This window comes from Drosophila simulans, chromosome X (genome assembly GCF_016746395.2).
Source record: "Drosophila simulans strain w501 chromosome X, Prin_Dsim_3.1, whole genome shotgun sequence".
Lineage (NCBI taxonomy): Eukaryota > Metazoa > Arthropoda > Insecta > Diptera > Drosophilidae > Drosophila > Drosophila simulans.
Window position 1 is genome coordinate 19606926 of NC_052525.2, and position 25456 is coordinate 19632381.

A 25456-nucleotide genomic window follows, 5' to 3' on the forward strand; every position below is an offset into this window, starting at 1 on the left:
AGACCAAACATTTTATAAAATCCAATTGCCTTCTTTATTTTTATCGATAAATATATACATCTATATATATATATTTATATATATATAAATATATAGTTTTCTTTTGGTTGGTATGAAATATAGGTTTCATATTGGTGCATAGTATGAGTTTGCCTGACTTTCTGAAAGCTTTTTTCAACCCAACCCATAACTAGGATGTTATTGGATGTTGAATTTTGGGTATAGCTCAAGGTTTACATATAAATATACTCGGAGTTATGTGCCTAGAACCGAAATCGATTAGTGTGGAATTCAAAATAAATAAATAAAACTAACCAATTAATAGGAAATATGGTTCCCACAAAATGTACATTCTGAATTAGATAAGAAACTGAAATTCCGCTGAGATGTTCCAGAATAAATATAAATACTAGTGCGCTTCGTTACTACGTTATACATTCACTCTTTTCATAGAGTCGCCGAAAAGTATGCAACTACTTTTAAAAGCTGGCAAAAATTTTAAGATCGGGAAGCTTACCATAAATAACAAACGTGTTTGCAAATTTATTAAATATTTAAAATAATTTAAAATCAGCAATGCCTAAGGACTTAAATGAGAAGTGGCTACATTTTCGGCATATTAAACATGGATTAAACATGGATATGAATTACAGTCCGAGCGCAAGAAATCGTGTTTTTCCAAAGATCAATCTTTATTCTATCCGATGAGGGTACATAAGTAATATCTGAGAATTGGAGTATTGGTTCCCCGGTTTCGAATAAATACAAACTTTATTTATCTTTCGAAAATTTGCATTGCAAATCATGTTTACTGACAGTTCCAGGTTTTTCATTGTAAGCAAACAAATCGAAATGAATTGGAAACAGTCCCTGAAGTTCTTTACTTTATCCTGTTGAATCAATCACGGAATGACGGCAATAATATCAAATGAAATCTTAACAAATAAGGCAGTTTCTAGTGCAACAAAATGTTTAAAAGCATCACTCCAAGCTAATAAAATGTCCGGATTCATTCAAAACGTGTCTTTAGCGATTGGTAGTCAGTCGACAGATCAGAGCTTCCGTTTTTAAATTTTAAAACTATGGGAGGAGTATGAAAAGTGGAGAGTCGCGATCGGAAGCCATAATTTGATGTGTTATCTCCCTACATATGTATATCTATGTATATATTTATATATTTCTATAAATGTGTTTCGTAGCTTAGCTAGCGAGCGAGGCGTTTGCGTCCTCGCGCCTGTTCCTGCGGTCGCTCTTGTTATTGTAAATACAATTTTCCGTTTGAAATATAAATATATTCTTGTATATAAATATGCGATTTGTTCAATTTTGTTTATGTATGTATATATTAATATGTATATAAATTGCTAAATACATTTAATTGCGCTTTACACTTTTACACTTTAATTTACGGCTATCTGGCATTATTCCGAATAAAACTCAGGAGGAAAAAAACAAAACAAAAAAAATTGTTGTCTCTAGTGGGTGGTGAGTGTTGTTTGTTTTGTTGTCTCGTATTGTTCGTTTTGTGTGGTTTCTTGTTGTTGGTTGTTTGGTGGTGTTAGCTATGTCTATGTGAGTGAGTGTGTGTGCCGCATCGTACGCCAAGAACCCTACAAACTACGCGCCCCCACAACGATTCCGTCCGCCCCCGGAGTTGATCCAGGTCCTGGTCCTAATTTCAGTTCCGATTCCCGTCCCGCCGCCGCCGCCGTCGGTCCAGTTGCAATGCCAGCTCCCGTGCCGGAGCCGCTTTCACCTGCAGCACTTCCCACCCTTGCTGCCCTTGGGATTGGGCTTCAGATGGAGCGTGTCCTTCTGCTGCTCGTTGGGGGAGGTGCGCAGCTTGTGGTCGAGCACCTGCCGCGTGATCGACAAGAACATGTTCTCCACGTTTATGTTGTCTTTGGCAGATGTCTCGAACAGCTCGATGTCCATTTGTTTCGCAAACCGCTGCGCGTCCTCGGTAATGACCACCTTCCTGTCCGGATCGTCGTTCTTGTTGCCCACTGTTGGAGGAATCGAAACGTGAGTATACATCGCTAATGTAAGTTGCCCACTAATTAAGCTCCGCTTGGCATAGCCAACAAGTACTTCAACCAATTCTATGCGCAATACGGTATAGGCTCACCTAATACTTTTTTAACCACGTCGCAGTTGTTCTGGATCTCCTCCAGCCAGCGGCGGACGTTCGCGAAGGATTCGCCGTTCGTGACGTCGTAGACGACGATGACGCCGTGGGTGCCGCGGTAGTAGGTGCTGGTGATCGTCCGAAAGCGCTCCTGCCCGGCCGTGTCCCAGATCTGCAGCTTGACGCGCATGCCCTCGATGTCCACGGTGCGGATCTTAAAGTCCACGCCGATGGTGGTGATGTAACTGCCCGAGAATGTGTCGTCCGAGAACCGGATAAGCAGCGACGACTTGCCCACGCCTGCAGGGGATCAGATGGAAAGATGGAATGGGATTCGTATTACAATCATGTGATATCTTTACTACACACACAAGTACAAGTGGCCCATTCGGCATATGACATTGCTGTGGAGCGGGGAGTGTTCTCCTGCTCCGGTTACCGCCGCAGCAGGTCTGCTGCTCGCATATCAAGCTGTATATCCTGCCAGTGCGTCACCATTAGTCATGAGCCTGGTTTTGCCCGCATCACACTGCTGATCCGCGGACCAGACAACCCTTCTTTTGGCACAAGCTCGAAATACGACCAAATGAATATGTAGATATTCAGGAGGAGGAGGACAGGACTGATATAAAGTGCTTATGCATTTAAGATTAAATATGTACATAAAATTAGTACAACCAAACACATGTTGACTATGCCTAACACATTGAGTATAGAAACAAGAAGCTGACGAATGTTGAAAGTATTATGGAAACTGAAAACAACATTACTCATACGCCATGTTGGCGTGAGCATTTCAAATGTAACATACATAAATGGTAGCTAGATGCAGCAATGCGAAAGGGAAGTGGAGACACAACTGCATTTTTGGCCAGGAATCGGGAATCGGGGACAAACTGCAATTTACACCTGCTATTTTCAACGCGATGCTAGCTATTTTTAAGCACCTGGTCTGTGGGAAACGGGAAAGCCTGGGAAACTCACCGCTATCGCCGATTATTAGCAACTTGAACAGATGATCGAAGCCGCGTGCCATTTTTCGTCGTTTTTTCGCTGTTTTTCTGTGTTTTTCCTTGTTTTTGCAAGTGCTTTTATATTTACAGTTAGGCGCGTCGAACAATGCAAAATATACTTTTGTTTTCTTTTTTTCTGCTGCCTGCTCCCACACGCACACACACAGGAGCACACTCCCTGCGCTCACTCGCTCTCTCTCTCTTTCGCTCTCTTTCGGAAGCGCCCTCCCTTTCGCCCCAAGCTACGGCCCTCTCGCTCGCACTAGTGCAGCCGGCTGAATATCTGAGATAAGCTGTTGTTCTTTCTGGCTGCTGGTCTGTTGTTGTTGCTGCTGGTGATGTTTTTGTTGCTGTGTGATAAGCTATAGTTATTAGTATTGTTGCGTTGCGAGTTAATTTATGTAAGTGTTGTTGCCGCCGCCTTGTTATTTAATTTCCTTTGATTAGGTGTGTTTCACTTTTTTTGGCTCTACTGGTGCAGTTGTAGCTTTTGCTTTATCAGCGGATTTGCGAAGAGAATTCGAGCGGCAGGCTCATTTCCATCAGATCCAATGGCTTGCTGGCGGATAAGACGGCGATTTGGTGCCGAAAATACTTCAATATAGGCTGGCAAATTTTCGCAAAGCTCGACTCCCTCGCAATCGTGCGTCTCGCTCTCTCCAACACTGCAGCACAGACACAACACACGAACACATACGCACGCACGCACACACACACAGGAGTGAAGCTCTGGCTGACTGTTGAATTTATATTGGGCTTCTTGGCGGTCTCGAACTTTCCAGCTTCCGGGTTGCTCTTGCAGCGCTGAAAGGACGACGATTTGTGGGAATTTGTGGGCGTCGGCGTTCCGGATTAATTCTGCTTAATTCATATTCTGGATAAACTATTGCTAACGCACCCACACTAGAGACGGAACCAAATGCGATGTTTATGCTTATCGATACTTTAGGATAGATAGTACCCCACAACCATCGATTCATTCAACCGGAGCATAACGTCGAATTTTTCTCTAACTAAATATACGTTATATACATAAATTTAGTTAAATAAATTTATAGTATACAATTTTTTAACTACGATTCCCGATGTGCAAGCTTAAAAAAATATCAATATGTATCGATATATTTACAAAAGACTATCGCAAGTGTTGCCGTCTAACGGGTTGCTAACGTTGCCACCTTTTTATAAGCTGTGGGCCATATCCAGCACTTATTTATGAAGAATGGCGCGATTTTTTAAAAACTTCGATCAATTATAAATTGGCCATCTTCCAGTTTATGTAATTTTACATAATAAACCCCATATTAATGATACAAAAGGAAGCAAACAGAAAATTCACCTTACTCTTCTATGAGTATTCGTATTGTACAATTTTTGAGAAGTTTTTTTCAACATCCAAAGACAACCATAAATGGTAACCCCCCATTTGCAAAACGAAAAGTTAAAACTTGTATAAGCAATAATGCGCTTTATCAACGAATTAATAATACTAATCGTAGGATGTAAAAGTAATGGACATTTTTCTCCACATTAAGATCATCAAAAATGAAGACGATCCAATCCTAAATACTAAGCTCGGTGGTCCTCAGGTGTATTATGAAAGCGTTCAGTCACTGGTCAGGGATTCTTAGATCGCTAGTCACACAAATGTAATGCTTAGAATACTTGAAATACTGTGTAGGCACTGCGAGTTGCTGAAAGGAAAGTCAGATGAGGGAAAGTAATGTGTACAACTACTTAAAGTAAAAACATGTAAACAAGTTATATATACATGTGCAAAGGAGCACTTACTTAGCTTACTTACGAAACAAAAAATTAGTAAATGCATCTTATTAGCGAATGCCGCTAGGAGAACAGGAATTTAATGGGATTCTGTATGTACAAAAGGCTGAAAATCAAAGCTACAATGAGAATAGCAGGTGCGAACCAAACGCACGAATTTGGTCCACAGCCTAGTCGATGTGATGCGATGGTTCATGGAATGTGCGAGTGTTGTGTGTGTGTCATCTGTTCTCCTAGTCCCTGCGCAGGTATCCTGCCCACTCAGGATACATTCATATTGATACTGATGTGTACATGCTATGCTCGAGTGTGATCTGTCGTAGTGTCATCCGTTCTTATGCCTGCAGGTAAACTGGCCGCACAGCAGACATCAATATCGATATACTGATGTGTACATGGAATGTGCGAGTGTTATGTGTCGTGATGTCTGCTGTGCTCCTAGTCCCTGCAGGTATCCTGGCAACTCAGGATACATTCATATTGATACTGTGTAAATTGAATGTGGAAGTGTGGGAGTGGAACAGGATAACTCCTAGTCCCTCTAGGTATCCTGCCCACTCAGAGTAAATCCATATTGATCTTGCTGTGTACATGGATTTGTGCGAGTGTGATCAATCGTAATGCCATCTGTCCTCCTACTCCCTGCGGGCGGCCATGTGGCCGGGCAAGCGATTGCGGGTCCTATTGGCCACACAGGATGTATCCAAGTTGGCGTACGTGGGATGCGCGTTGGCGTACGTGGGACGCGCGTTGGCGAAAGTGCGGCGACGTAAGGCACGTGCAGCAAAAGTGCTCGCCTCCGGCGAGATGGAGCCCAATAGACGCCTGCGATTCGACGGTGCAGCGGAAGTGGGCGAAGGTTGGTGCCTCTTTGACTCTTGTTCATCGCTGTCATCGCTATCCGACTCGGCGATTCTAACTGGCATGGTGTATCTAGGACGCAAGATACGACGCCTAGTCGATGTGGACGGCGCAGTGTTTTCCTGGTTATCAAATGTCGATGTGGATGTCGATGTGGATGTGAATGTGAATGTAGATGTGGATGTAGATGTTGATGTCCTAGTTGCAGTAGTAGGGCGAAACGACTGTGCGAACGAGGTTATTACACGTGAGAGCACTGTTGTTGTTTGCGTTCCCTGTGATTCAAATGTGCGAGTTTCACGACTGGCTAAAGCGCGAGCAGCCGCAGAAGTAGATGGTTGATCATCGGAGAGGGTCTGCACGCGACCATGCGACTGGGTATCGAGCGCGCGTTGAAAGACGGCATCATCGTCGGAGGAGCCGCAATCTTGGCAGAAGGAGGGTGATAGCTTCTCTGGAATCTCATCAGCATTTTCGTGCCATGAACGGTGGGTGACGGCTTGATGAGAGCTGTTATCGTCCATTGAGTCGGCGTCATCCGAGTCCACTTCGATAACGGGCACTGCCTCCGGGGTGACGGCTGAGCAAACCTTGCAGACGTAGGTATCGTAGGTCTTCAGCGTGCAAAAGTAGTGACACGGATTGGCGCCACATGTGGTGCAATACACCAGCATGGCGGCAATGTCGGTGCGACCAGACACCGCAACGCAACACGTGGCCGTGCAAATGAGATCGCGGCGGAACAGCTCAGCAAAGGCGCCCGGCTCAGTCTCCCAGGAGGCGTCTCTGCGGAAGACAAGTACTGCTTAGTTGGGCTTGGTTGCTCCAATTGAAGTAGGTCTTAACTTACTGGTTCAGCACGGCGATGCCCATATATACCACCCTGCGGAACGCCTCAACGTTGTTGCACAGCGGGCACTTGAAGAAGTAGCCGGACGAGTTGGCGTAGCGCTGCAGGCATCTGCGGTGGAACCATCCATTGCGGCAGCACGGCGCGAATAGGCAGCTCACCCCGCTGAAGCGCTCGCCCTTGGCAATCAGGTCCTCCGCGCATATGAGACATTCCTCGTCCTTCTTGTACTGCGGACGGCGGCGATGCACCAGCACATGCTGATGGCAGAACGACTTGTACGTGTCGCAGAACTGGTTCTGGGCCAGATTATCGGCGCCGCACTTGGTATGGAAGGTGCGACGGCATCCCGACTTGCAGCACACAATATTGGCGCCCAAGCGGCGGCAATAGCAGCACTTAAGCGAACGGCAGCGCTCGGCCTCCGCTTCGATGTCCTCCTTGCGGAAGTTCATGATGTCCAAGTTCCTGTCGCCGCGCTGGATAAGATTCGAGCTGAGGTACTGCCGGAGGAAGAAGGAACGAGGGCAGTGAGAAGGTCGGCTTGTGAAGGAGTCTCCTGGACGCGGCAACCCGCCCGAACACTCTTACTTACCAAGCAGTTGCGGTGCACCATCATCTTGCCATCCACGTGCACAGTGCCGAAGATCAGCTCGTCCTGCTCGCTGCTGCGGCACAGCTTGCAGGTTAGCACCATGGCTGCGTTTCCGGTAGCCAGTCCGTCAACTAAAACAGCAACAGCAGCCGAAAATAACAAATCTCGGCGATTGAGAAGCGATTGACTGTTTTCGCGCGCAATGAACGTCGGTTTATCGGAGTAGCCCTGCAGACAGAGATGCCAGATCGCCGCGAATTGATTTGATTTTATTTACGTTGGCACGAATTGCCGAAAACTGCTGTTCTGAAAAAATATTAATCTTAATAGTTGACTATTTAGCTTGTGAAGTTAATATGTACATACATATTTTCCAAAGCAACCCTGATGTGAAAAAGGGATCTTTTCAATTAATTGCACTGGGAAGTCCGAAGAGAATGCGCGTAGCTAAATTGGAACAAAATAAAAAAATCAGGGAACAATCTCAAAAATAAATAAATAAATATCACAAAATAAAACCAGCTGTTATATACTCGTTACTCAGCTGGTGCGAGAGAAATGGCAATTTCCAAGAAGAACGGCGAGTGCTGTAGAGCGCGCGGCAATTGAATGAATTGAAGAAAGAAACTAACAACACGTGTATTTTATTTAGCCAATGATCAAGAATAAACATGCATATAGTTTGTAAGGTTTCTGGGGTCGGAAACGCTTCTTTTGCCTGCTACATAACTTTCAACGTTACTATATTCCCTACTTCACAATTTCTCAAATTGAACGCATATTCATGCACAAATAAGTAAACAGTTGGAAAAAAGTTTAAAGGCAACCCTACTGTCAGAGTTGGCAAGCGTCAAACGCTCATTTTTATTTCTGTTTCTACGAATTCTCTTCAAAAATTGGCGCAACTCGGGGCAAATGCGAATTGAATGGAAGTTGCAGTCCCTTTTTTCAAAGTGTGTGTATAGGTTCCATTTAATTCCTTTTCAAGTACATTTATTTGTGTTTTCTGTGCACAATGCTAATTCACTATGAAAACTTTCCAAAACAGCGTGGAATTTCCAAGCTTGTTCTTTGCGCGGTAAATTGGCACTATTCACTTTATTGGCACTATTCGCTTTATACTTTGGATTTGGTTAAATGGGTTTGGTGTGGAGTTATTTTTAAAACTTGTTAAGATTACTTTTTTTCTTCCGAAAATATTTTTTCTCTGAGCTGTGTGCTGCTGCCTCGAGATTGTGCACCTTTATGATTTTCTGATTGTCAAAGTTTAAAAGTTGGCAAGCGTCAAACGCGCGGCTTTATTTCTATTTCTACGAATTCCCTTCAAAAATTGGTGCAACTCGCGGCAAATGGGAATTGAATGGAAGTTGCAGTCCTTTTTTTTCAAAGTGTGTGTATAGGTTTTATTAAATTCCTTTTCAAGTATATATATTTGTGTTTCAATTCTTTGCACAATGGTAATTCACTATAAAAACTTACCGAAACAGCATGGAATTCCAAAACTTGTTGTTTTGTGGTAAATTTTGATAAATGGCACTATTCACTGCTTTATGCTTTGGTTTTTGTTAAATGGGTTTGGGTGAACTATTTTTTAAACTTTTACAAAGTATTTTTTTTTATTCCGAAAATTTATTCTCCGAGCTGTGTGCTGCCGCTTCGAGACTTGGCACCGTTCTGACTTTCTGACCCACAGAACTCAAACTTTCGATAACTTCGAGAAGTGATGGAAGCTGGGACGATATATGTTCCAGGCAATTTAATTTATGTGTCAAGGTAGCGTCGATGAGTTAGCGGCGATGGCGGAACGGTAGAATATGGAACTTGGTATTTTTCTTTATATATTAAGGTTTTTTTTTTTATTTATATATAAATTTTTTCGTTATTTAGAGGTGAATTCCAGGAGGCTTTAAACTCCTCACACTGCATTTTTCCAGGATCATTACTTAATTAGGCTTACACAAGTCTATATGCACGGCAAAAATGACTTTCAAGGGCTATTTTTGGTATGGGGTGGTTCATAGCTGGATCCACTCCACTCAAAAACTGGCCATAAGTTCTTAATGAAATTCACTTTAAGAAATATCCTTTAAGATGGCCTAGCGTGCATTTTGGAACGCGCTCTGCGAGTGGAAATATTCTCCAAAGAGTGGTGAGCCGATTTTTCAATTGCGCATTTTATATGCTTTCTTGAGTCCTATAAACTTAAGTCGTACATAGATAGTTGGATATTTCTTTTCTGAAGATGTTTGCATTTATATTTTTTGGAATTCACCTCTAAGCTACGAAAAAATAAATAATTAAAAAACATTTGCAAGTTCCAAATTCCACCGTTCCGCCATCGCTGCTAACTATTGGCGCGAATTTGACGCACATCCTTATAAGTTCGAATTCCCCAGCCGGGTGGCAGCACAACACCGTATTGCTATAGTAGCCTAACAAATTTCTGCCGCAACGACTGCATTTTACCTAGAACCCATTTATAGCAACAACTATGTCGTTATACAGCCTGATCGCCATGGAAAATCTGCTAGCGAAATATAACCAAAAGCTTTGATAAGCCGAGAGCCCGCCTTATTTTGAATATTCCTGCCGGGTGGCAGCACTGCTGCGTATCGATAGACAAACAAAACAAATTTCGCTGCCGCAACAAGTGGATTTGATTTGAAACCAGTTGCTTTAAGTGAAAAGAAGTCTTATTATGTCGCTCTCCCGCCTGAACACTCTGATGAAACTGGCGCCCAAGCCCACGGGTAAGTACCGGTGGCTTCCACAATCCGACATCCAGTCTTATGCGTTTGAAATTTGGGTTCGGTTCAAAGTCCGAACACCGGTGAATGAACCTTTGTCTCCAGCATCGTATTAAAAGTCCAATCAATTGCACTTTCCGCCAGCCATCGGATCTCTCCAGATGCAGAGAAACCTTTCCGCCCTCCCGGAATCCGGACCCACCGGCCATTTCAAGACGCTGGCCGTCAGTTCGCCCAAGCCGTTCGTCTTTCATGTGGAGCTCCATCGGCCCAGCAAGTTCAACGCCATCAGCAAGCAGATGTGGCTGTGGGTTATCCAATAGCTTCCCGTTTCCGGTTCCGCAGACTGCTAACAAAACTGCGTTACCCATTTCCAGGGAGATCAAGGAGTGCTTCGACGGACTGGCCACTAATCCCGACTGCCGGGCTATCGTTCTGTCTGCCGCTGGAAAGCACTTCACCGCCGGCATTGACCTCAACGACATGATGAACCTGGGCCAAACGCTGGCCGAGACCGATGACTACGCCCGCAAGGGCGTCATCATGGAGCGCATGATCAAGGTGTACCAGGACTCGATCAGCAGCCTGGAGCACTGCCCCAAGCCGGTCATCACGGCGGTGCACAAGGCGTGCATCGGCGCCGGCGTGGATCTGATTACCGCCGCCGACATTCGCTACTGCACCGAGGACGCCTTCTTCCAGGTCAAAGAGGTGGACATCGGCATGGCCGCCGACGTGGGCACCCTGCAGCGTCTGCCCAAGGCAGTGGGCAGTCAGTCCCTCGCCCGCGAGCTGTGCTTCACTGGGCGCAAATTCGAGGCCGCCGAGGCGCACTCCTCGGGCCTGGTGAGTCGCCTCTTCCCAGACAAGGAGTCCCTGCTGACCGGAGCCCTGGCCGTGGCCGAGCTCATCGCCAGCAAGAGTCCCGTCGCCGTGAAGACAACCAAGGAGAGCCTCGTCTACTCCCTGGAGCACACCAATCAAGAGGGCTTGGATCACATTGTGGGTATCCTAATTTCTCGACCAATTTGCACGAGCTAACCACGCCTCACACCTTGCAGCTCCTGCTGAACAAGCTCAACCTGCTGTCGGAGGACTTCGCCCAGGCTGTGGCCGCCCAGTTGACGAAGGACGATAAGCCAGTGTTCGCCAAGCTGTGATCGGTAATGGGTAATCTGTAATCTGTAATATGTAATATGCAATCTGTAATCCGCACATGAGAAAGATAATTCAACGGCGGGGGACAGAGTTTAAAATGTATTTGCCATGTGTGCATTTATAAATACACCATCTGCCTTTACTTTAGGACCTAAATCAGCGCTTTAGGTTGTCGGGAGAATGAAAGGCTTATGACTAGGAATTTGGTTTTCGTTGTGAGCTCTTAAAACGCCTCCGCGGATGAGGCGCCGGGCTTCCTCTGCTGCTGTTTGCAAAGTTCCTGCAGGGCGCGTGGATCCTTGACGCACGCCTCAGTTAGAACCTCCACGTGGCCGTTCTCGTTGATGAGCAGATCGTCTTCGATGCGGATGCCGATGCCTCGGAACTCGGGCGGCACGTCGCCGCAATCCTGGCCAATGTAGATGCCCGGCTCAATGGTGAAGACCATGCCGGGCACGATGCGCGTGTTGCGCGGCACGTGCGGCGTGTCATGCACGTCCATGCCAAGGTAGTGGGAGACGTGGTGCGGACAGAAGCGGTAGCCCTGGCTGACCAGTTCCTTGTACTCGCTGTACGACTTGCCCACCAGCCCGATCTCCTGCAAGTACTTGCCCAGCTTGTAGCAGGTGGTCTCGAACAGCTGATCGAGCGTCTCGCCGCCTGGCTTCATCACATTGCCAATAATCTCCCCCTGCAGCTGGTGCAGCATGTCGTACAGTGTGCGCTGCGGCTCCGTGAAAAGCCCACTCGCCGGCCAGGTGCGTGTGATGTCGCTGGTGTAGCCGCCATACTCGCAGCCGGCGTCCATCAGCACCAGATCGTGCTGCCCCAACAACTGGCTGTTGGCCACGTAGTGGATCACCGTGGCGTTTTGACCGGCAGCCACCACCGGCGGGTAGGCCAGGTAGCTGGCGTTGCGCATGCGGCACTTGTAGTCAATCGCGGCGAACAGATGGTGCTCCGACTGACCTGGCCGCGTCTCGGCCATCACTTCGTTGAACGAGCGTGAGGCTATGTCGCAGGTGCGCCGCATTAGCTGCATCTCGTCGCGGGACTTGAGCAGGCGCATGGCTTCTAGGAAAGTGTAGGCCGGCAGCAGCGGACGGTGCTGATCGCCGCTCAATCGCAGCATGTTCTCCGCTAGGGATGGCAGGTCGGTGCTCTTCTGGTCGAACCAGATGTGTGGTTTTAGGGCGCCTGCGCGCTTGGCCAGCACCGCCTCCAGCTGGGAAAGCGGATGGGCCTCAGTGACGCCGAAGAGCGGCACCGCCAGCTCGGGCCCAGTGCGCGGACCATCCCACAGCTCGGCATGCGGGTCCTTGGGACGCATAAACAGCTCGGACTGCACGTTCTGGGCCTCGTCGATGGTCAGCAGTAGCACGGCGTCCGGCTCTAGGCAGCCAGTTAGGTAGTAGAAATCCGAGTTCTGGCGGAACACGTACGGGATCTTGCCGCTCATATACTTCTTGGAGGCGGCGCCCAGAACGAGCTGTAAGAGATTCAAGTTTATAGATTGTGTTTCTCTATGTAGCCTGCAGATCCTCACCATGTGACAGGTGCTCGAGTGCCCATTGAACTCGCCGCCGAAGCTGCGCGCATAGGCGCGGATGTTTTGCATCAGCTGCGAACGGCGTTCCTTGATCTCGGTCAGCTCCACGCCCGGAACCAGCTCGTCCGGCTGGATAAGATGTGGATGCGAGACGCTGGTGGGCTGTCCCAGGTTTCCCTTTTGCTGGCGCAGGATCTGAGCCACGCCGCGCACCTCGGCCGCGTTCACTGTCGATTTGCTGCTGGGACTTCCTGGGGAGATCGTGGTTGACTGGCTCATCCAGCGGTGTGGCCACAGGCTGGTGGAAATGGCGGCACTGCGGCGGACGGTGGGAGCGATCAGGCGGTCCAGGCGCCTTAGGGTATTCATCGTGCTGCCGGTTCCGGTTCTTTGGTAGCCAACTAAAATCTTTACAATATTTTACACATAAGAAACCCGAACTGATAAAAACAATAACGATCCTGGACAAAAACAAAACACCAGGGCTGCCAGACGGTTGCTTAACAGGTGTCGATAACTATCGTTGTAAAATTATACAAATATGTGAATGTAGTTTCGCCTTACCTATAGCAGCTTTTCGAAAACGCGCTTATTTTCAAATTGTGGATGACCACGGCTTATTAAGCTTGTGAATCCACTTAAGTACGCCAACTTGATTGTTTCCGCCCCACAGCATTTAAATATTGCGCTGCAATCGAAAAACCTCGATAGTACCGCCGCTAAGCTTCGGAAGTAATCGACACTGGCATCCCTAACATAATAACAAAGATTTTTAACAGGATCAATAGGAGGATTTGGAACGGTATTTTCGATTTGGAAAGACGCTGTGAAATCATTTGACATATCGGTAGAATGTCCATGGAGGTATGTGTTGGTATAGCCCAGTTCCAATGGCCAAACACTTAATGCAATCCCGGCCTGCAGAGCTTTGTGCCCCGGCTGCCGGTGGACAGCGAGTCCATCCAGTTCCACGACTGGGTCATTAGCTACGAGAAGTCGCACATCCTGAAGAGCAGCTGCCAACTGGGAACCGCCGAGTGCTGTCCCAAGGACTCGGCCGACCGCTGCGACCTCTGCCACTACCAGCACTCCCTGCAGCTGCCCCACCTGCCCGACATGGTGTTCCACAAGAATCGGCTGGTGCTGAAGCACAAGGACGGCGCCGCTCTCGAGTTCTGCCCCATGGACGCGCTGGCGCTGGTGGACAATGGGAAGCAGCCGCTGGAGGTCGCTTGTGCTCAGGAGTGGCGGGAAACGCGGTGCGTACTCCCATTGAGATTGGGATATGGATCGTTCTACTGTTTTTCTTCTATAATTTGCCCCAATGATTGAATTCTATACTCCAGTAACGAGCACACAATGGAGGAGAAGTTCAAGCCTTTCGACTGGACATTCACCTCCACATACCAGGGCACCATGAACGAAAAAGTGCGGTCGGAGACCACGGATCAGACGCTGAACAAGTTCAAGCTGATGCAGCGCGAGAACATCATCTTCTACCACGATTTAACTCTGTTCGAGGACGAGCTGCACGACCACGGGATCTCGGTGATGAGCGTGCGAATCGTAAGTGCTGATATATACATATTATAGAGCCCTTCTCCAAGAAGCCCAACTCTTTCTGGCACAGCGCGTGATGCCCTCTGGTTTCTTCATCCTTTTGCGCCACTTTCTGCGCGTGGACCACGTGCTAATCCGGATGCACGACACCCGCTTCCACCACGAGATCGAGAATGACTTTATCCTGAAAGAGTACATCCATCGGGAGGCGCCTTGCACGGAGCTTCAAAACTCGGTGGCCTCCTGGACCAACCCGGATGCAATGCAAGAATTTGTGCCCGTGAAGTCCAAGCAATTGCAGAAGCTCTTCTTTAAGTAGTCCCGATGTCCGATCCTAGATGCCAGATCCCAGATCTCTAGGCTTACATATGTCAGTCGTCGCATTGGTTAAAACTGCTGCTATATGCGTTTATTTATTGCCAACAGTGTGCGCATGCGCAGACGACATTAAAAGCGATTTTCCTAAAAGGCACACTACGAGTAATGCTATTAACACGAATACAATATTGGGCGGACCAGCTGCCACATCCTCGCGCCTAGGCGGATCCCAGTAGGGCAGTCAGGGCCCGCTTGTAGTCACCAGAGGTCTCCGCCTGGAAAGTAAAGAAAGGAACGTATTGAAGCGAGATCCAAGTTCTTGCTTTTTTGGCTATGCCCTCTACACTACAATTACTACTTTGCCTACTACTTTGGTGGGCATTTTGGCAGCATATGTAGCGTAAAAGGAGCACTTGATGGCGTGGAATAACCAAGACCAGGAATGCATCCGTTTCACCATAGGCGTGGCCAATACTTACGTCCTAGGACACCACAAACACCGCAACAAATACCGACAAGCAGGTGAAGAGAAGGGGAAAGGGATGCGTTAACCATGTGCGAAGCACTCGCGATTCTGCGAGATCCACTTACCACCACGGCGCTGTGCAGCGTACGGTTGTAGATTCGCTCGAACTCCTGCTTAATGGTCTCCAGGTCGATCTCCGAGCGGCTGACAATGATGCGGATGAGCGTGGCGTCATCGGTGCCGGCGCCATTCATGGCCTTGTACAGGCGGTTGGCGAAGAAGGCTGCCGGTGACTGGACGCACTCAACTGAAAGGTTAAGAGGTGTGTCATTTAGGCAAGTGTCCGTTACAACAATGAACAGTTTAATATACTGACCTATGGCCATCATGGCCTCGTGCAGCTCGTCGGACATCTCGTGCTTGATGGCCTGCTCGATGGTCTGCCCGGAGAGCTCCTTGTACTCCTCGAAGACGAGTCGCAGCTGTGGGAAGCTGGCGTGCGACATGATCCGGTTGAAGACCTCCTCGTCCGTTCCCAGCTTGGCCTCGCCGGCCGAGTAGAGCTGGGCGGCTTGCTCTTTGGCCTGGTCGACGTCGACGGGCGTGTCCAGTCCGTCACGCACTCCGGTCACGATCAGCGTGAGCAGGCGGCGGAAGAAGCCGGAGGTCTCGCTGCACATCTGCTCGGCCAGCGGACGCTGGTAGCGCTCCTCGTAGACGGCCACGATCTGGGCCATCTCCTCGTTGGTCTTGGTGCACAGGATCTCGACGAGTGTGGCCTCCTCGGTGCCGATGCCCGCCATGGCTGCGTGCAGTTGCTTGCACAGGTACTCCACCGGCGGCATCATTAGACCCACGATCACGTCCTCGAACTTGCCGCCCAGCTCGTCCTTTAGATCGTCGACCAGGTCGCGCTCGAACTCCGCCTCGTAAACCGCCTTGATCGTCTGCCTCTGCTGGTTGCTCCTGCCGACGAGCACGTCGATGATCTCTTGCTCGTCGGTGCCGAATCCCTTCATCGCCGCCCGCAGCACCTGGGCGTCCTGGGCGGCGTCGAAGGGAGCTGCGTCCTTAACCGTGGGCACGGGCTGCACAGTGAAAATGTATTTATTTTTACCAAAAAAGTAATCTTTAATACTAAACAATGCCTAACAATGCTCTTCCTATGGTAACTCTCTGTTTTCAATAGAAACTAATATTTTGGAAAGTTGATACCTCCAAGCCATATGCATTTTTCTTTCCGTGTAGCGAGTGACGCATCGCCGTGGCAAATCAATAAAATGCATAAGTGCAATAATGGAATCATATCTAGCCTGGCAGTCCAATCCACTCACTTTGTAGTCCATCATGCAGCTGGAAGATTCCTTGGGTTCCTGGGGCTCTTCAGTAGACGAATTCACAGGAATCAGCCTTTCTACTGGGACCTATTTGCGAATTCTTCTTGCGACGTCTTGCAGTCTCCGCCTGCTTTTGCTGAATAATTCGGATTGGGAGGCACTGCACCGGGGTCTCTTTTCCGTGCTCTCCGGTTTGCGCTCGCTGCAGAGCACAAGTTTTACACACGGAGAAAAATGAGACTTGTTTGGATGGGAGAATCTGTAGGCAGCACTAGGCTACGTAATAAAATACACATCTTGTATTTGTTTTGGCGCAAAAGCGATCGTTTTTATCTAATTTCGTTTGTTTTCGAAATATAAACCTAAAGATTTTTATTTAAAAGCGTTTGTTGTCTGTATTGAATAATGGATGCGATGTATTGCAACAAAGTTACCTGCTATTTCACCGCTTGAAGCCCATCCTGTTTCTCTCAGTGTATGAGCTTTCGCGAGCGCGAGAGAGAGCTTTTAATTCCGCTTCTAATGGAAGCTGCACTTGAATTCCAAAGTAACTGATTCATTCGGCACATTTTTTGAATTAATTAATTGAAACCGTAAAATGTGCACAGACATCTCGGTTTTAATGGAATTTTTAATGCGCTTTATGCCGAAAGAGTAAAAAATTGATTTAAGTGGCTTGGAAAAAGTCGCTTCAAATGTTTTCAGATCTTAAAAAACAATCAGCAATGGTTCAAAATACCGTATAAAATCATTTAATATTTGGTATACCCAATAATAGACATCTTGTTCTTGTAGGTGTATATAGATATTATGTTTATTTAATCTCGTTAAATAGGCTTCGCTATAATACATTTACATTTGGGCTCTTTCAGTTGAGAGGGGACGCAGCTCCATCGTCAGTGCTCGTACCTTCATTCCCGAGCCCCCACTTCCACTCTCAATACGTTGTTGTATATAATATGTAGCATTTAATTTATTTATGTGTTGCTCTCAGTCGAGTAAACGATCATTATTCTGCAATCCTGTTAGTTCCACTAATTTAAAATAAAGTATGAATCCTACTTGCAGTTCCGTTGCCACCGCTAATCAAATTTCCATGGAGTCGGAGTCCGAATCGATAAGAAAATGTGGAAACTGCGCCAATTTGCTTGCGATTGGTGGTGGAAACGGAACTGGGGAAATACCTATAGAATGAAACCAATATGGAGTAACAAAACAATGCATATACCAATCAAATACATATCATATATGCATGTATGTCGAGTTTCATTATAGAGAATGTTGCAGTTTCCCCTGATTTCTTGGGGGCTTTGGAGTGATTCTGAGCACTTGGACAGCGGTTGAGTTTTGAGTTCTGGGCTGGCTATACACAGCAGCGGGATCACAAAAGATACAAAAATACAAATTAAATTTCATTCAAGGACGCTCCTGTAAGCTTAGCAAAAGTGGTATCGACTATGAACTACCAGTTAACCATATCGTCCTAGACCTCGTCGCTCTGGTTCATCTTGATCTCGCTAAGATGGGTGTTGAACCGCGACCATTCGTCGCGCGATGGCTGCGCCAGATTCTCGGCCACGTCGTACACGTACAGCTTGCCGGCCTCGTCGCCGATGCACACGTGCAGGCCGGATGGGGTCCAGGAGACGCGGTTGAGGGCTGGTGCTCCCGCCACGACGATCGAGGCGGTCGGCACCTCCGTGTCTTGGTTGAGGTTCCACAGGTCCAGGCGGCCGCTGCCGTCGACGGCGGCGAAGAGTGCGGGATGCACGGGCGACCAGGCGACGTCCATCACGTAGTCGGAGTTGTCCTCAAAGGAGTACAGCGGCTTTGTGTCCTGAAAGAGGTGCGGTATATTTAAATTCATTCCGGAGAGGACAGCGAGCTGGCAACCTGAACTGCGTACCTTTAGCGACCAGAGCTTGATGGTCCAGTCAATGGACGAGGTTAGGAAGAGGTGGCCAAAGTCCGGCGACAGCTGGTTGTAGTGCGTGGATATGCCAGTGATAGGGCCAAGATGGCGCTCGTACACCTCGTTGACCCCGGAGCGCAGGCCGTGGCGCGAGGCGGAGTAGACGTAGCCGTCCTCGCTGCCCATCACCAGGCTGTTGATCTCGTTGGCCGGGAAGGCCATCGATGTAATGGCAATGGCCTTCGACTGGCGCTGCTGCAGCTCGAGCGTGTCCTGTGGTTGCGACAGCATGTCCAGCGACCAGGAGCACAGCTTGCCATCCGAGGATATGGAGATGACGTTGTGCGCGTTCTGGGTGCCCACCATCTGGAGGCAGTAGACGGGATGCGTGTGCGCCGCGGCACTGAGGGGCGTGCGCTGGATGGGCGTGCGCTTCTGCACGCGATTGTCCCACAGCACAATCTGGCCCGAATAGGTGCCGCCGAGGATCAGGTTGGGATTGAACTTGGCAAAGCAGGTGGACATCACCGCGCTCTGGCAGTGGAAGACGTCCTCGGGCGTGCTCTTCTTGAACTTGGTGTTCCACACCATCACCACGCCGTCCGGCTCGTTGGGACTCTCCTCGTTGTTGTGGTACGAGCCCACCACCAGCTCGGGGAAGTGGGTGGACCAGTCCATACTGGTGATGCAGCGGTTCTTCGACCAGCGCTCGTCGTAGAAGACGCGGTTCAGCGAGAGCCGCGCGTGCGATCGCTCGTCGTTCGCCTCCTCGCTGTCGCCGCCGCCGATGTAGTCCGTGTATATGTCCACATTCTCCGAGAGGGCCCGTTCGATGACGCGGCCGGCGCGCACCACGAACCGCTGGAAGTTCTCCGACAGTATGATCATCTGCTTCTGCTCCTCGGACAGCTCGTTGACTGTGGGAAAGATGGAGAGAAGGAAAACATAACAAAACCTTAAATATAATAAAATAGTTGGCTAGCATTAACTCACCCTCCTTCTTCACTTCGGTCTCCTTCTTGATCTCCAGGGGCGTGATGGCCGGGGCGACGTCCTTGACGGTGGGCAGGCCGTGGGTGAGATAGCCCGGGGGCAGCTTGGAGGTGAATCCGTTGCCCAGGTTCTGCAGTGAGCTCTCTTCGTCGTCTCCTTGGGCATCAAATGCAAGCACTGTTTAAGGTATAAAACTAACACAGCTAGAGGAACATGACAATCGACAGAACAGGAACAATTCTACTTTCGGCTCTGATTGATTCGATCTGATTCGATTTGGTTTTGAACTTATTTGAATTTCAGTTTAGATTGAGTTATCATTACGCGTTCTTCTTCGTCTTCGTTTGCTTGGCTAGGAACTGCAATTGTCTGAGACATTTGGCTTTGTTTGTGGGGCTCCTTGAGGCGGGATTGTGGGTTTCGGATTTGGAGACTGGATGGGAAAGTGTCATGATTTTGGTGGCAGGGGTGCTATATGAAGCTCTAAGTGTGAGGGGGAAAGCGAGAGAGAGGGAGAGGGAGAGAAGGAGCAGTGCAGCACATTGGTTCCTCTCGCCTGTTCTCGTCTTCTTTCGAGTGTGGCTGTGTGCGTGCGTGCATCACATCGGGGGAAAGGGATAGACGGAGGCAGAGAAAGTGAGTGAGTGAGAGGGAGGGAGAGAGAGAGAGAGAGAGAAAGAAAGGGAAGATGTGGCGGCAGGTGCATGGCTGTTAATAAACTGTTAAACACTGTTAAAGGCACTCACACAGGTGCATATATCAGACTGCAGTTGGTTATCGATATATACAGTGTTAGGGCATGGACAGGTGAGTGTGCGAGTGTGTGCGCTTGGTGTGGTGTTTGGTTTTCGGTTTTCGGTTCTCGGTTTTGTTTTTCACCTGGTTAATATACAAAGCCAATTACTGAAATCAAAAATTTACATTTTTCCTACTGCGGTTTAGCTCTGGTTCTGTTTCGATTGAATCAACGTTATCGCTATTGTACATCGTTTTTGCATTTTTCTCCACCCAATTTATAATTGCTTGCACTTAAAATTATTTAGTTTTATGCTAGAAATATATTACACATATATTAAACAAGGTTAAGCTAACGGCCGATTGATCGATTTCGATTCTGTAACAGTGCTGTAATTGAAGAGGGTATCGGTTATCGGGATCAATAGCTGAGAGAGCGAGAGAGACAGGCAGGAAGTCGCTCGCTGCCGAGTTTGCATGAGAGTGAGTGAAATGGAGCAAGCCTAGCTTCCTGTCGCTGCTGCGTTTTCGTTGTTTTCTTGTGCGATAAGTTTTTGTTAGTGGTTAGGACATTGTTAACTCGGGTTTCAGGATGAATGACTGGGATTAGCAACACGACACACAATGAGGGGCGGGCAATGCAGGAGCATCACCAGTCATGCAAATGTAGGATGTACACAAGCAGAGATGAAGGAGCGAAAGAGTCGGAAAGATAAATAGAGAGAGAGAGAGGGAGATAGAGCGAGAAAGGGCATTGGTCCGTTTTTTACACTTTTGTGGGGGCGCGTGTGTGTCTGCTTTTTAATTCGCTTTCCAACACTGACACCTCGCAGGACCGATTTAAACGCGCTGACTTTTCTGGGATTTTGCTCTAAATTCTGATTTCGTTTCGCTGGCAAAGTGAGAATTGGAACGTTCCTATTTTGCTTCATGTCGATTCCGTCACTGTTTAATATTTTGGTTCGGGCGGCTGGCCTGTACCTACCTGTGAATTCATCCTCCCACTCTAAACCCGGATTAAGATTGTATTCATCTTGAAGAAATATAAAGAAATAAATATATTGTACAAACATTGCTGGTATTTGGTAGTTTGTGATTCTTCAAATCAAAACGAAAAAAAAAACATGACTTTGGCTTTAGCATACCGCCCATTTAAATCGACAAATCGATCGATAGTCAATGTTTAAACAAAATGCATACGGTAAGAAGTGAAAAATGTTGGTTTTCAGTGTGCTCAACACTTGTTGCTTGGCGAAATTATCACACGACTATGTAAAATATGATTAAGTAGGGTATATGTATAAGTACTATTAGCACACAAGCCTGGCTCATATGATGGAACACAAAAGGTAGCGAGGGGAGGAGAAAGTGTTTATAATACAGCTTAGGATGTTTAGCTAATATATCTGATACGCAATCATACAAACGATATTAAGATAAAGGCTATTCGTGCTTACAGATGGAGGTTCTTTTATACGTGTGTATGTTTGGGTTATGCATTTGATTCTTAGACAGTAGCATAGACTTAAAAATACTCTGGGGAAAAGAAATCGAATTCAAATATTTAAGTAATAGATCGGTTATGCTAAAAAGTACAAAAAATCTAAATTATACCTTTGGCACGCATGTTTCAGAAGAACCGTCAATACTTATGATGGGTCATACATAAATTAAGACAACAAATTACAAAAAAAAATCATGTTAAAACTCAACTTAAAGCGATTACGAAAAGTACTTAAACGAATAAAGAACTTAAAAATTGGGTGGAGATTACAAATTTGCTTTTCATTTTCCATTCAATATGAACGATTTTTACACAAGGTCTATAAGATCTGATACGAACTGATACGAATCTTTTTTCAGCTAGTTATCGAGCTAATTGAAACAAATGTCATGTAAATCATATAAAATGTAATAAATATTTGTATACAATCCCGGTTGGGATGCAAATCAAACGACCAAATCGGAAACAAAGATCGAAGAAGCAACCACGAGAGGCTAGGACATAGGGCATAGACATAGATGTATGTATATTCTAGGATAGGATTACGATATCAAGCGTACACTAAGCAAGTCAGAAAAACTCTAAGGAGGAGCAAAGATCGTGTTGTGGATAGAGATAGAGCAAACTACACAAATACATAATGCGAGTATATAGATAAGTTCGGCATAGAGAGGTTTAGATTCAAGGTAATGGTAATATATACGGCTACGGGTATAGATAGATACGATACGCTTCTTACGGGTGGCACACAGACCGCTACGGAGGCTGAAAAGTTCTAAGTACGGAATTACGCATACAACGGGGACTACTCACCATAATAATCCGTAGCATGAGCTGCAGTTTTTTTTGCGTGCGTGCCAAAAACAGTTAAGAGGGAAGAAAGAGAAAGTAAATAGACAAATTATTAAATGCGCTCGAACGGTGTACACTCTAATGATCTATGGGTTCGGATGTGGACATGGATGGATGTGGATGTGGATGTGGATATGGATATGCATGTGGATGGACAGATTGATGCTGGGCAGCGATGGCCATGCGGAAATGAGTCGAGACTGCGGCGTAAATGAAGCGAAACAAGGCCAATTGGTGTAATGCTCGGTGCTACCAACAACCTTTACAAAAACGCGACAAAAATTAAAGTAATAATTGTAAAAAGGAGTGTTTAAAGAGGGGGTAAACATAACACATTGCGTAGTACTGCAACGCTACACAAACAACCTATATCAAATTAAAGTTTAGACTTCATAGGGGTGGACAGGAACGATATTTTTAATAAGTTCGGATCGAAGCGTTTAGAGAGTGTGCTGAATTGCATAAAAGTATATATAAAAGTATCTAGTTCCTAAATTATATACAATAAACTAACAAAAACAAATGATGGAATAGATAGAAGGAAGCAAAAACCAATAATGCGGATAGGCCAAATCAGGAGAAAGCTGCCATAAGATGATCAATCGACCAGCAACTGCGTTTCTTGGGCATTGCAACCAAATTGGGCCGAGGCAAAAAGGAAGCTGTCTAAATTCAAGCAGTCCAGTAGATAGTCCGCCGAATTGTCTGCGCATGTACGATGCTGACATCCTTCTGCCTGCAGAGCCTTGGAGCTAATTTAGACTAAGTCGTGTGGGCGGTTCACATGGAGCCACTCGTGTATTCACATGTGTAAGCCGCTTCGTTTTGTCACAACAATATTCGTGTGCTGATGTGTGATTAGGTGTGGAGTTTGCTTAAAATTAAGATTAGTACCTTTGCGTGGACGCCACCAGTCCTCCATATATCCTGACAGAGGCGAGGAGTGGCAAGAAAGAACTGTATTTGTTATTTTATTTCACTATGGATTGTGGTTTCTGTTTGGATCTTTGTTCTTTCTCTGACGGGAGGGACGGGAGTTGGAGGCACTTGATGGGGAACAAAGCGCGGAAACAGGGTCAGCATGCAGCGGTGTAAACTAGCACCAGACAGAAAGGGACAGTTGGGAGCACAGACATGGACAGAGAGAGAGAGTGTGAGGGCGAGAGATGCACTGCTCCTCCGGCGGACGGAGACGGAGTCGGGGAAACAGGAGCGCAGGGAAGCCAAACACAGTTAACAACGAGACCAAGAATAAGAACGGCGACAGTAGCGAAAGATGGAGTCAAACTATGGATAGTGGTTACAGTAGAGCCCAACCAGATCCCCGCCCCGGGGGCAATACGCACCATCGCCGTTTCCGCCTCCGGTACTGGTCGTCTGGGTCTGCTTCGTGTAGACCAGCGTCTCTTTTGGTGGAATGTTCGTAGCCTGCACATTGTAGACGCTCAGGTTGAGGGGCTGTTTCTTTCCGCCGCTGGTGAGGGTGTACATAAGAAATCGGTATTAGTTAGGAATGGGTTAAATAGCAATAGTAATAGTACCTCAAATAAGGATACATTGATCGTAAAAAGCCCATTGTCCAATTTGTGCAATACTAAGCCTCAACAATTCTTAAAACGGCTAGTGCTAAAATTGAATCTTAAAAATTGTGTCTGGATTGCCACGCTTCCTAACCAGGATTCTACATATTCTACAGTTGTTTACTTATTTAATTTGGGGAATCAAATCTCTATGCCTATAGAAATGCCTACATCTGTATAATATGCCTAATATACTTCTGCTTAAGATGGCAATTCTACCCACAAGGCTTTGATATAAACTAGCTCACCTCTGGCCATTGACGGTGGCTTGGAGGCTGGCGTCGGGGGTCTGTGTGTTGGAGTTGTCCGATGTCATCGAGTTGACGGAGGAGAGTGAGGAAAGGACCTCGGAGACGGGGGCCACGCCCAGCGATGACAGCATTTCGTCGAGATCCCTGAAAGAGGCGAACGAAAGTCGGATGATGGCGGTGCTGAGTCAGCTCCGAGGAGCAGCGTATGGCAAACCCACTTGCGCTGATCCTTGTCGATGCCTGCTCCGCCGCCGATGCGACCAGCCGCCTCCTCCATGTCCTTGATCTCCTTCTCGCGCCGCCGGCGATCCTTCTCCTCGCGCAGGGCGGCCAACTTGGCCTTCTTGCGTTCCAGCTCAGCCTTGCGATCCATTTCTCGGGGGGATTAGCTGCTGCGATTTGCTGTTCGTGTGGGCTTTCGGTACGGGACTCTCGATCTCTGGCGGGCCAAGTTCTCTGCAAGGGGAAAGCATGATTAATGGTCGCCAATATTGGTAGCTCTGATGATGTCACCAACTGCTGGCCAGAAGCAATGAAAGTGGGTGCGCTGTGTGGTTCTCCACCGCTCGCTTGGCGTAGCGCAGCCAACGCATATGGTCTCCTATCGCCAAGTGGAGCTCATTCCCCGGTAACTTAATGAGTGAGTGGCCGTCACTTTACTTTCCTTTGCTCGGCCAAAAAAAAAAAATCAATAATCCAGCGATTGGACTGTGACGTCTTTTCGCCCTGGCTGCGTTTTTCAAATCCCTGCTCTCACTGCTCTGGTGATTTTTCCATGAAATGCACAAAAACCCACCTCTTGACTGTCTTTACTCGATGTTCGGCTGCTTTTTAAGTACTTAAATCATCATTTTTCAACAATGTAAAAATGCGACTGACTTTAATGTTTTGACTAACTAGAGATGGAACATCGCCCACGGCCAGTTACTTCGCACAGTTATTGGCACACGAAGGAGATAATGGGCGCGGCTGGTTTATAAAGATGCCCAAAGGGTGTGGAAGACTAGGATCCCTAGCGGAATTCCCAATTCTCAATTAACACGGATTTAAACACAAGAACAAGCTTTTACTGCTGTACGACGATAGTTGTGAACAGCTGTCGTGACAGCGATAGTTCCACTACTCCCATGGTCTAGCGCAGCGGTCTGGCAGCACTGCTGCGCTTAACAGCACGCTGTTAGTTACAGTTACATTTCGCCTACACTGCAACATAATTTATATATATTAATATTTATATTTATTTATTATATATTATATTATTTAGA

The 25456-nt window shown here is 47.1% G+C and overlaps 7 protein-coding genes across 45 annotated transcripts; 2 read left to right on the forward strand and 5 right to left on the reverse strand.

Annotated features, from left to right (window-relative positions):
- Positions 1-668: 668 nt before the first annotated feature.
- Positions 669-4101, reverse strand: LOC6726502 (ras-related protein Rab-35). The gene is made up of 3 exons (XM_002107422.4): positions 3113-4101; positions 2129-2428; positions 669-2006 (listed from the first exon to the last, which is right to left on the reverse strand). The coding sequence occupies exons 1-3, from the start codon at positions 3162-3164 to the stop codon at positions 1753-1755; spliced, it is 606 nt and encodes a 201-aa protein (XP_002107458.1). The 5' UTR covers positions 3165-4101; the 3' UTR covers positions 669-1752.
- A 481-nt stretch (positions 4102-4582) lies between these two features.
- LOC27207140 (PHD finger protein 7) lies at positions 4583-8909 on the reverse strand. 3 transcript variants are annotated; one of them, XR_006542073.1, is made up of 6 exons: positions 8709-8909; positions 7596-7676; positions 7230-7535; positions 6635-7137; positions 4946-6570; positions 4583-4835 (listed from the first exon to the last, which is right to left on the reverse strand). XR_006542073.1 is itself a non-coding variant. In XM_016182872.3 (5 exons), the coding sequence occupies exons 3-5, from the start codon at positions 7329-7331 to the stop codon at positions 5559-5561; spliced, it is 1617 nt and encodes a 538-aa protein (XP_016040116.1). In that variant the 5' UTR covers positions 7332-7530; positions 7596-7676; positions 8709-8909; the 3' UTR covers positions 4583-5558. The 3 variants fall into 3 exon arrangements, 2 of the variants coding, with proteins under 2 accessions (XP_016040116.1, XP_016040117.1); XM_016182872.3 differs by having other exon boundaries at positions 4583-6570; positions 7230-7530; XM_016182873.3 differs by having other exon boundaries at positions 4583-6570.
- Positions 8910-9821: 912 nt separating this feature from the next.
- On the forward strand, positions 9822-11263 carry LOC27208782 (delta(3,5)-Delta(2,4)-dienoyl-CoA isomerase, mitochondrial). The gene is made up of 4 exons (XM_016184340.3): positions 9822-9979; positions 10121-10283; positions 10354-10978; positions 11038-11263. Exons 1-4 carry the CDS (start codon positions 9928-9930, stop codon positions 11134-11136), a joined length of 939 nt encoding a protein of 312 aa, XP_016040118.1. The 5' UTR covers positions 9822-9927; the 3' UTR covers positions 11137-11263.
- On the reverse strand, positions 11221-13194 carry LOC27209022 (xaa-Pro aminopeptidase 3). The gene is made up of 2 exons (XM_039297604.2): positions 12681-13194; positions 11221-12623 (listed from the first exon to the last, which is right to left on the reverse strand). Exons 1-2 carry the CDS (start codon positions 13050-13052, stop codon positions 11358-11360), a joined length of 1638 nt encoding a protein of 545 aa, XP_039153538.1. The 5' UTR covers positions 13053-13194; the 3' UTR covers positions 11221-11357.
- A 193-nt stretch (positions 13195-13387) lies between these two features.
- On the forward strand, positions 13388-14715 carry LOC27207986 (TIP41-like protein). Its single transcript, XM_016183620.3, has 4 exons — positions 13388-13547; positions 13608-13942; positions 14030-14249; positions 14314-14715. Exons 1-4 carry the CDS (start codon positions 13536-13538, stop codon positions 14560-14562), a joined length of 816 nt encoding a protein of 271 aa, XP_016040120.1. The 5' UTR covers positions 13388-13535; the 3' UTR covers positions 14563-14715.
- LOC6740352 (annexin B10) lies at positions 14627-16521 on the reverse strand. Of its 2 annotated transcripts, XM_016179221.2 has the most exons (5): positions 16362-16521; positions 15404-16115; positions 15153-15334; positions 15041-15043; positions 14627-14836 (listed from the first exon to the last, which is right to left on the reverse strand). In XM_016179221.2, the coding sequence occupies exons 1-5, from the start codon at positions 16374-16376 to the stop codon at positions 14780-14782; spliced, it is 969 nt and encodes a 322-aa protein (XP_016040121.1). In that variant the 5' UTR covers positions 16377-16521; the 3' UTR covers positions 14627-14779. The 2 variants fall into 2 exon arrangements, with proteins under 2 accessions (XP_016040121.1, XP_002077218.2); XM_002077182.3 differs by lacking the exon at positions 15041-15043.
- A 629-nt stretch (positions 16522-17150) lies between these two features.
- LOC6726503 (cytoplasmic dynein 1 intermediate chain) lies at positions 17151-25331 on the reverse strand. Of its 36 annotated transcripts, none has more exons than XM_016172338.3 (10): positions 24988-25330; positions 24410-24647; positions 24189-24335; positions 23707-23834; positions 23255-23287; positions 22322-22342; positions 20990-21037; positions 19270-19422; positions 18271-19193; positions 17151-18201 (listed from the first exon to the last, which is right to left on the reverse strand). In XM_016172338.3, exons 2-10 carry the CDS (start codon positions 24562-24564, stop codon positions 17848-17850), a joined length of 1962 nt encoding a protein of 653 aa, XP_016040144.1. In that variant the 5' UTR covers positions 24565-24647; positions 24988-25330; the 3' UTR covers positions 17151-17847. The 36 variants fall into 36 exon arrangements, with proteins under 36 accessions (XP_016040144.1, XP_016040136.1, XP_039153534.1 ...); XM_016172330.3 differs by having other exon boundaries at positions 19270-19425; XM_039297600.2 differs by having other exon boundaries at positions 19270-19446.
- Between the last annotated feature and the right edge of the window lie 125 nt (positions 25332-25456).

What these genes read in the sequence shown, in the direction of transcription:
- LOC27207986 (XM_016183620.3), top strand. An exon ending in CAGGAGTGGCGGGAAACGCG is followed by an intron (nt 13,943 to 14,029) that starts GTGCGTACTCCC and finishes TCTATACTCCAG; the next exon opens with TAACGAGCACACAATGGAGG. An exon ending in CGGTGATGAGCGTGCGAATC is followed by an intron (nt 14,250 to 14,313) that starts GTAAGTGCTGAT and finishes TTTCTGGCACAG; the next exon opens with CGCGTGATGCCCTCTGGTTT.
- LOC6726502 (XM_002107422.4), bottom strand. Translation starts at nt 3,164, where the DNA reads ATGGCACGCGGCTTCGATCATCTGTTCAAGTTGCTAATAATCGGCGAT. An exon ending in GCTAATAATCGGCGATAGCG is followed by an intron (nt 2,429 to 3,112) that starts GTGAGTTTCCCA and finishes GATCCCCTGCAG; the next exon opens with GCGTGGGCAAGTCGTCGCTG. An exon ending in CGTGGTTAAAAAAGTATTAG is followed by an intron (nt 2,007 to 2,128) that starts GTGAGCCTATAC and finishes TTCCTCCAACAG; the next exon opens with TGGGCAACAAGAACGACGAT.
- LOC27208782 (XM_016184340.3), top strand. Translation starts at nt 9,928, where the DNA reads ATGTCGCTCTCCCGCCTGAACACTCTGATGAAACTGGCGCCCAAGCCC. An exon ending in ATCAGCAAGCAGATGTGGCT is followed by an intron (nt 10,284 to 10,353) that starts GTGGGTTATCCA and finishes ACCCATTTCCAG; the next exon opens with GGAGATCAAGGAGTGCTTCG. An exon ending in AAGAGGGCTTGGATCACATT is followed by an intron (nt 10,979 to 11,037) that starts GTGGGTATCCTA and finishes CACACCTTGCAG; the next exon opens with CTCCTGCTGAACAAGCTCAA.
- LOC27207140 (XM_016182872.3), bottom strand. Translation starts at nt 7,331, where the DNA reads ATGGTGCTAACCTGCAAGCTGTGCCGCAGCAGCGAGCAGGACGAGCTG. An exon ending in TGGTGCACCGCAACTGCTTG is followed by an intron (nt 7,138 to 7,229) that starts GTAAGTAAGAGT and finishes TTCCTCCGGCAG; the next exon opens with TACCTCAGCTCGAATCTTAT. An exon ending in GGCATCGCCGTGCTGAACCA is followed by an intron (nt 6,571 to 6,634) that starts GTAAGTTAAGAC and finishes TGTCTTCCGCAG; the next exon opens with AGACGCCTCCTGGGAGACTG.
- LOC6740352 (XM_016179221.2), bottom strand. An exon ending in CGAGGCCATGATGGCCATAG is followed by an intron (nt 15,335 to 15,403) that starts GTCAGTATATTA and finishes TTAACCTTTCAG; the next exon opens with TTGAGTGCGTCCAGTCACCG.
- LOC27209022 (XM_039297604.2), bottom strand. Translation starts at nt 13,052, where the DNA reads ATGAATACCCTAAGGCGCCTGGACCGCCTGATCGCTCCCACCGTCCGC. An exon ending in ACTCGAGCACCTGTCACATG is followed by an intron (nt 12,624 to 12,680) that starts GTGAGGATCTGC and finishes AATCTCTTACAG; the next exon opens with CTCGTTCTGGGCGCCGCCTC.
- LOC6726503 (XM_039297592.2), bottom strand. Translation starts at nt 24,564, where the DNA reads ATGGATCGCAAGGCTGAGCTGGAACGCAAGAAGGCCAAGTTGGCCGCC. An exon ending in TCATGCTACGGATTATTATG is followed by an intron (nt 21,038 to 22,321) that starts GTGAGTAGTCCC and finishes TATTTCTTCAAG; the next exon opens with ATGAATACAATCTTAATCCG. An exon ending in GACCGAAGTGAAGAAGGAGG is followed by an intron (nt 19,194 to 19,269) that starts GTGAGTTAATGC and finishes TCTTTCCCACAG; the next exon opens with TCAACGAGCTGTCCGAGGAG.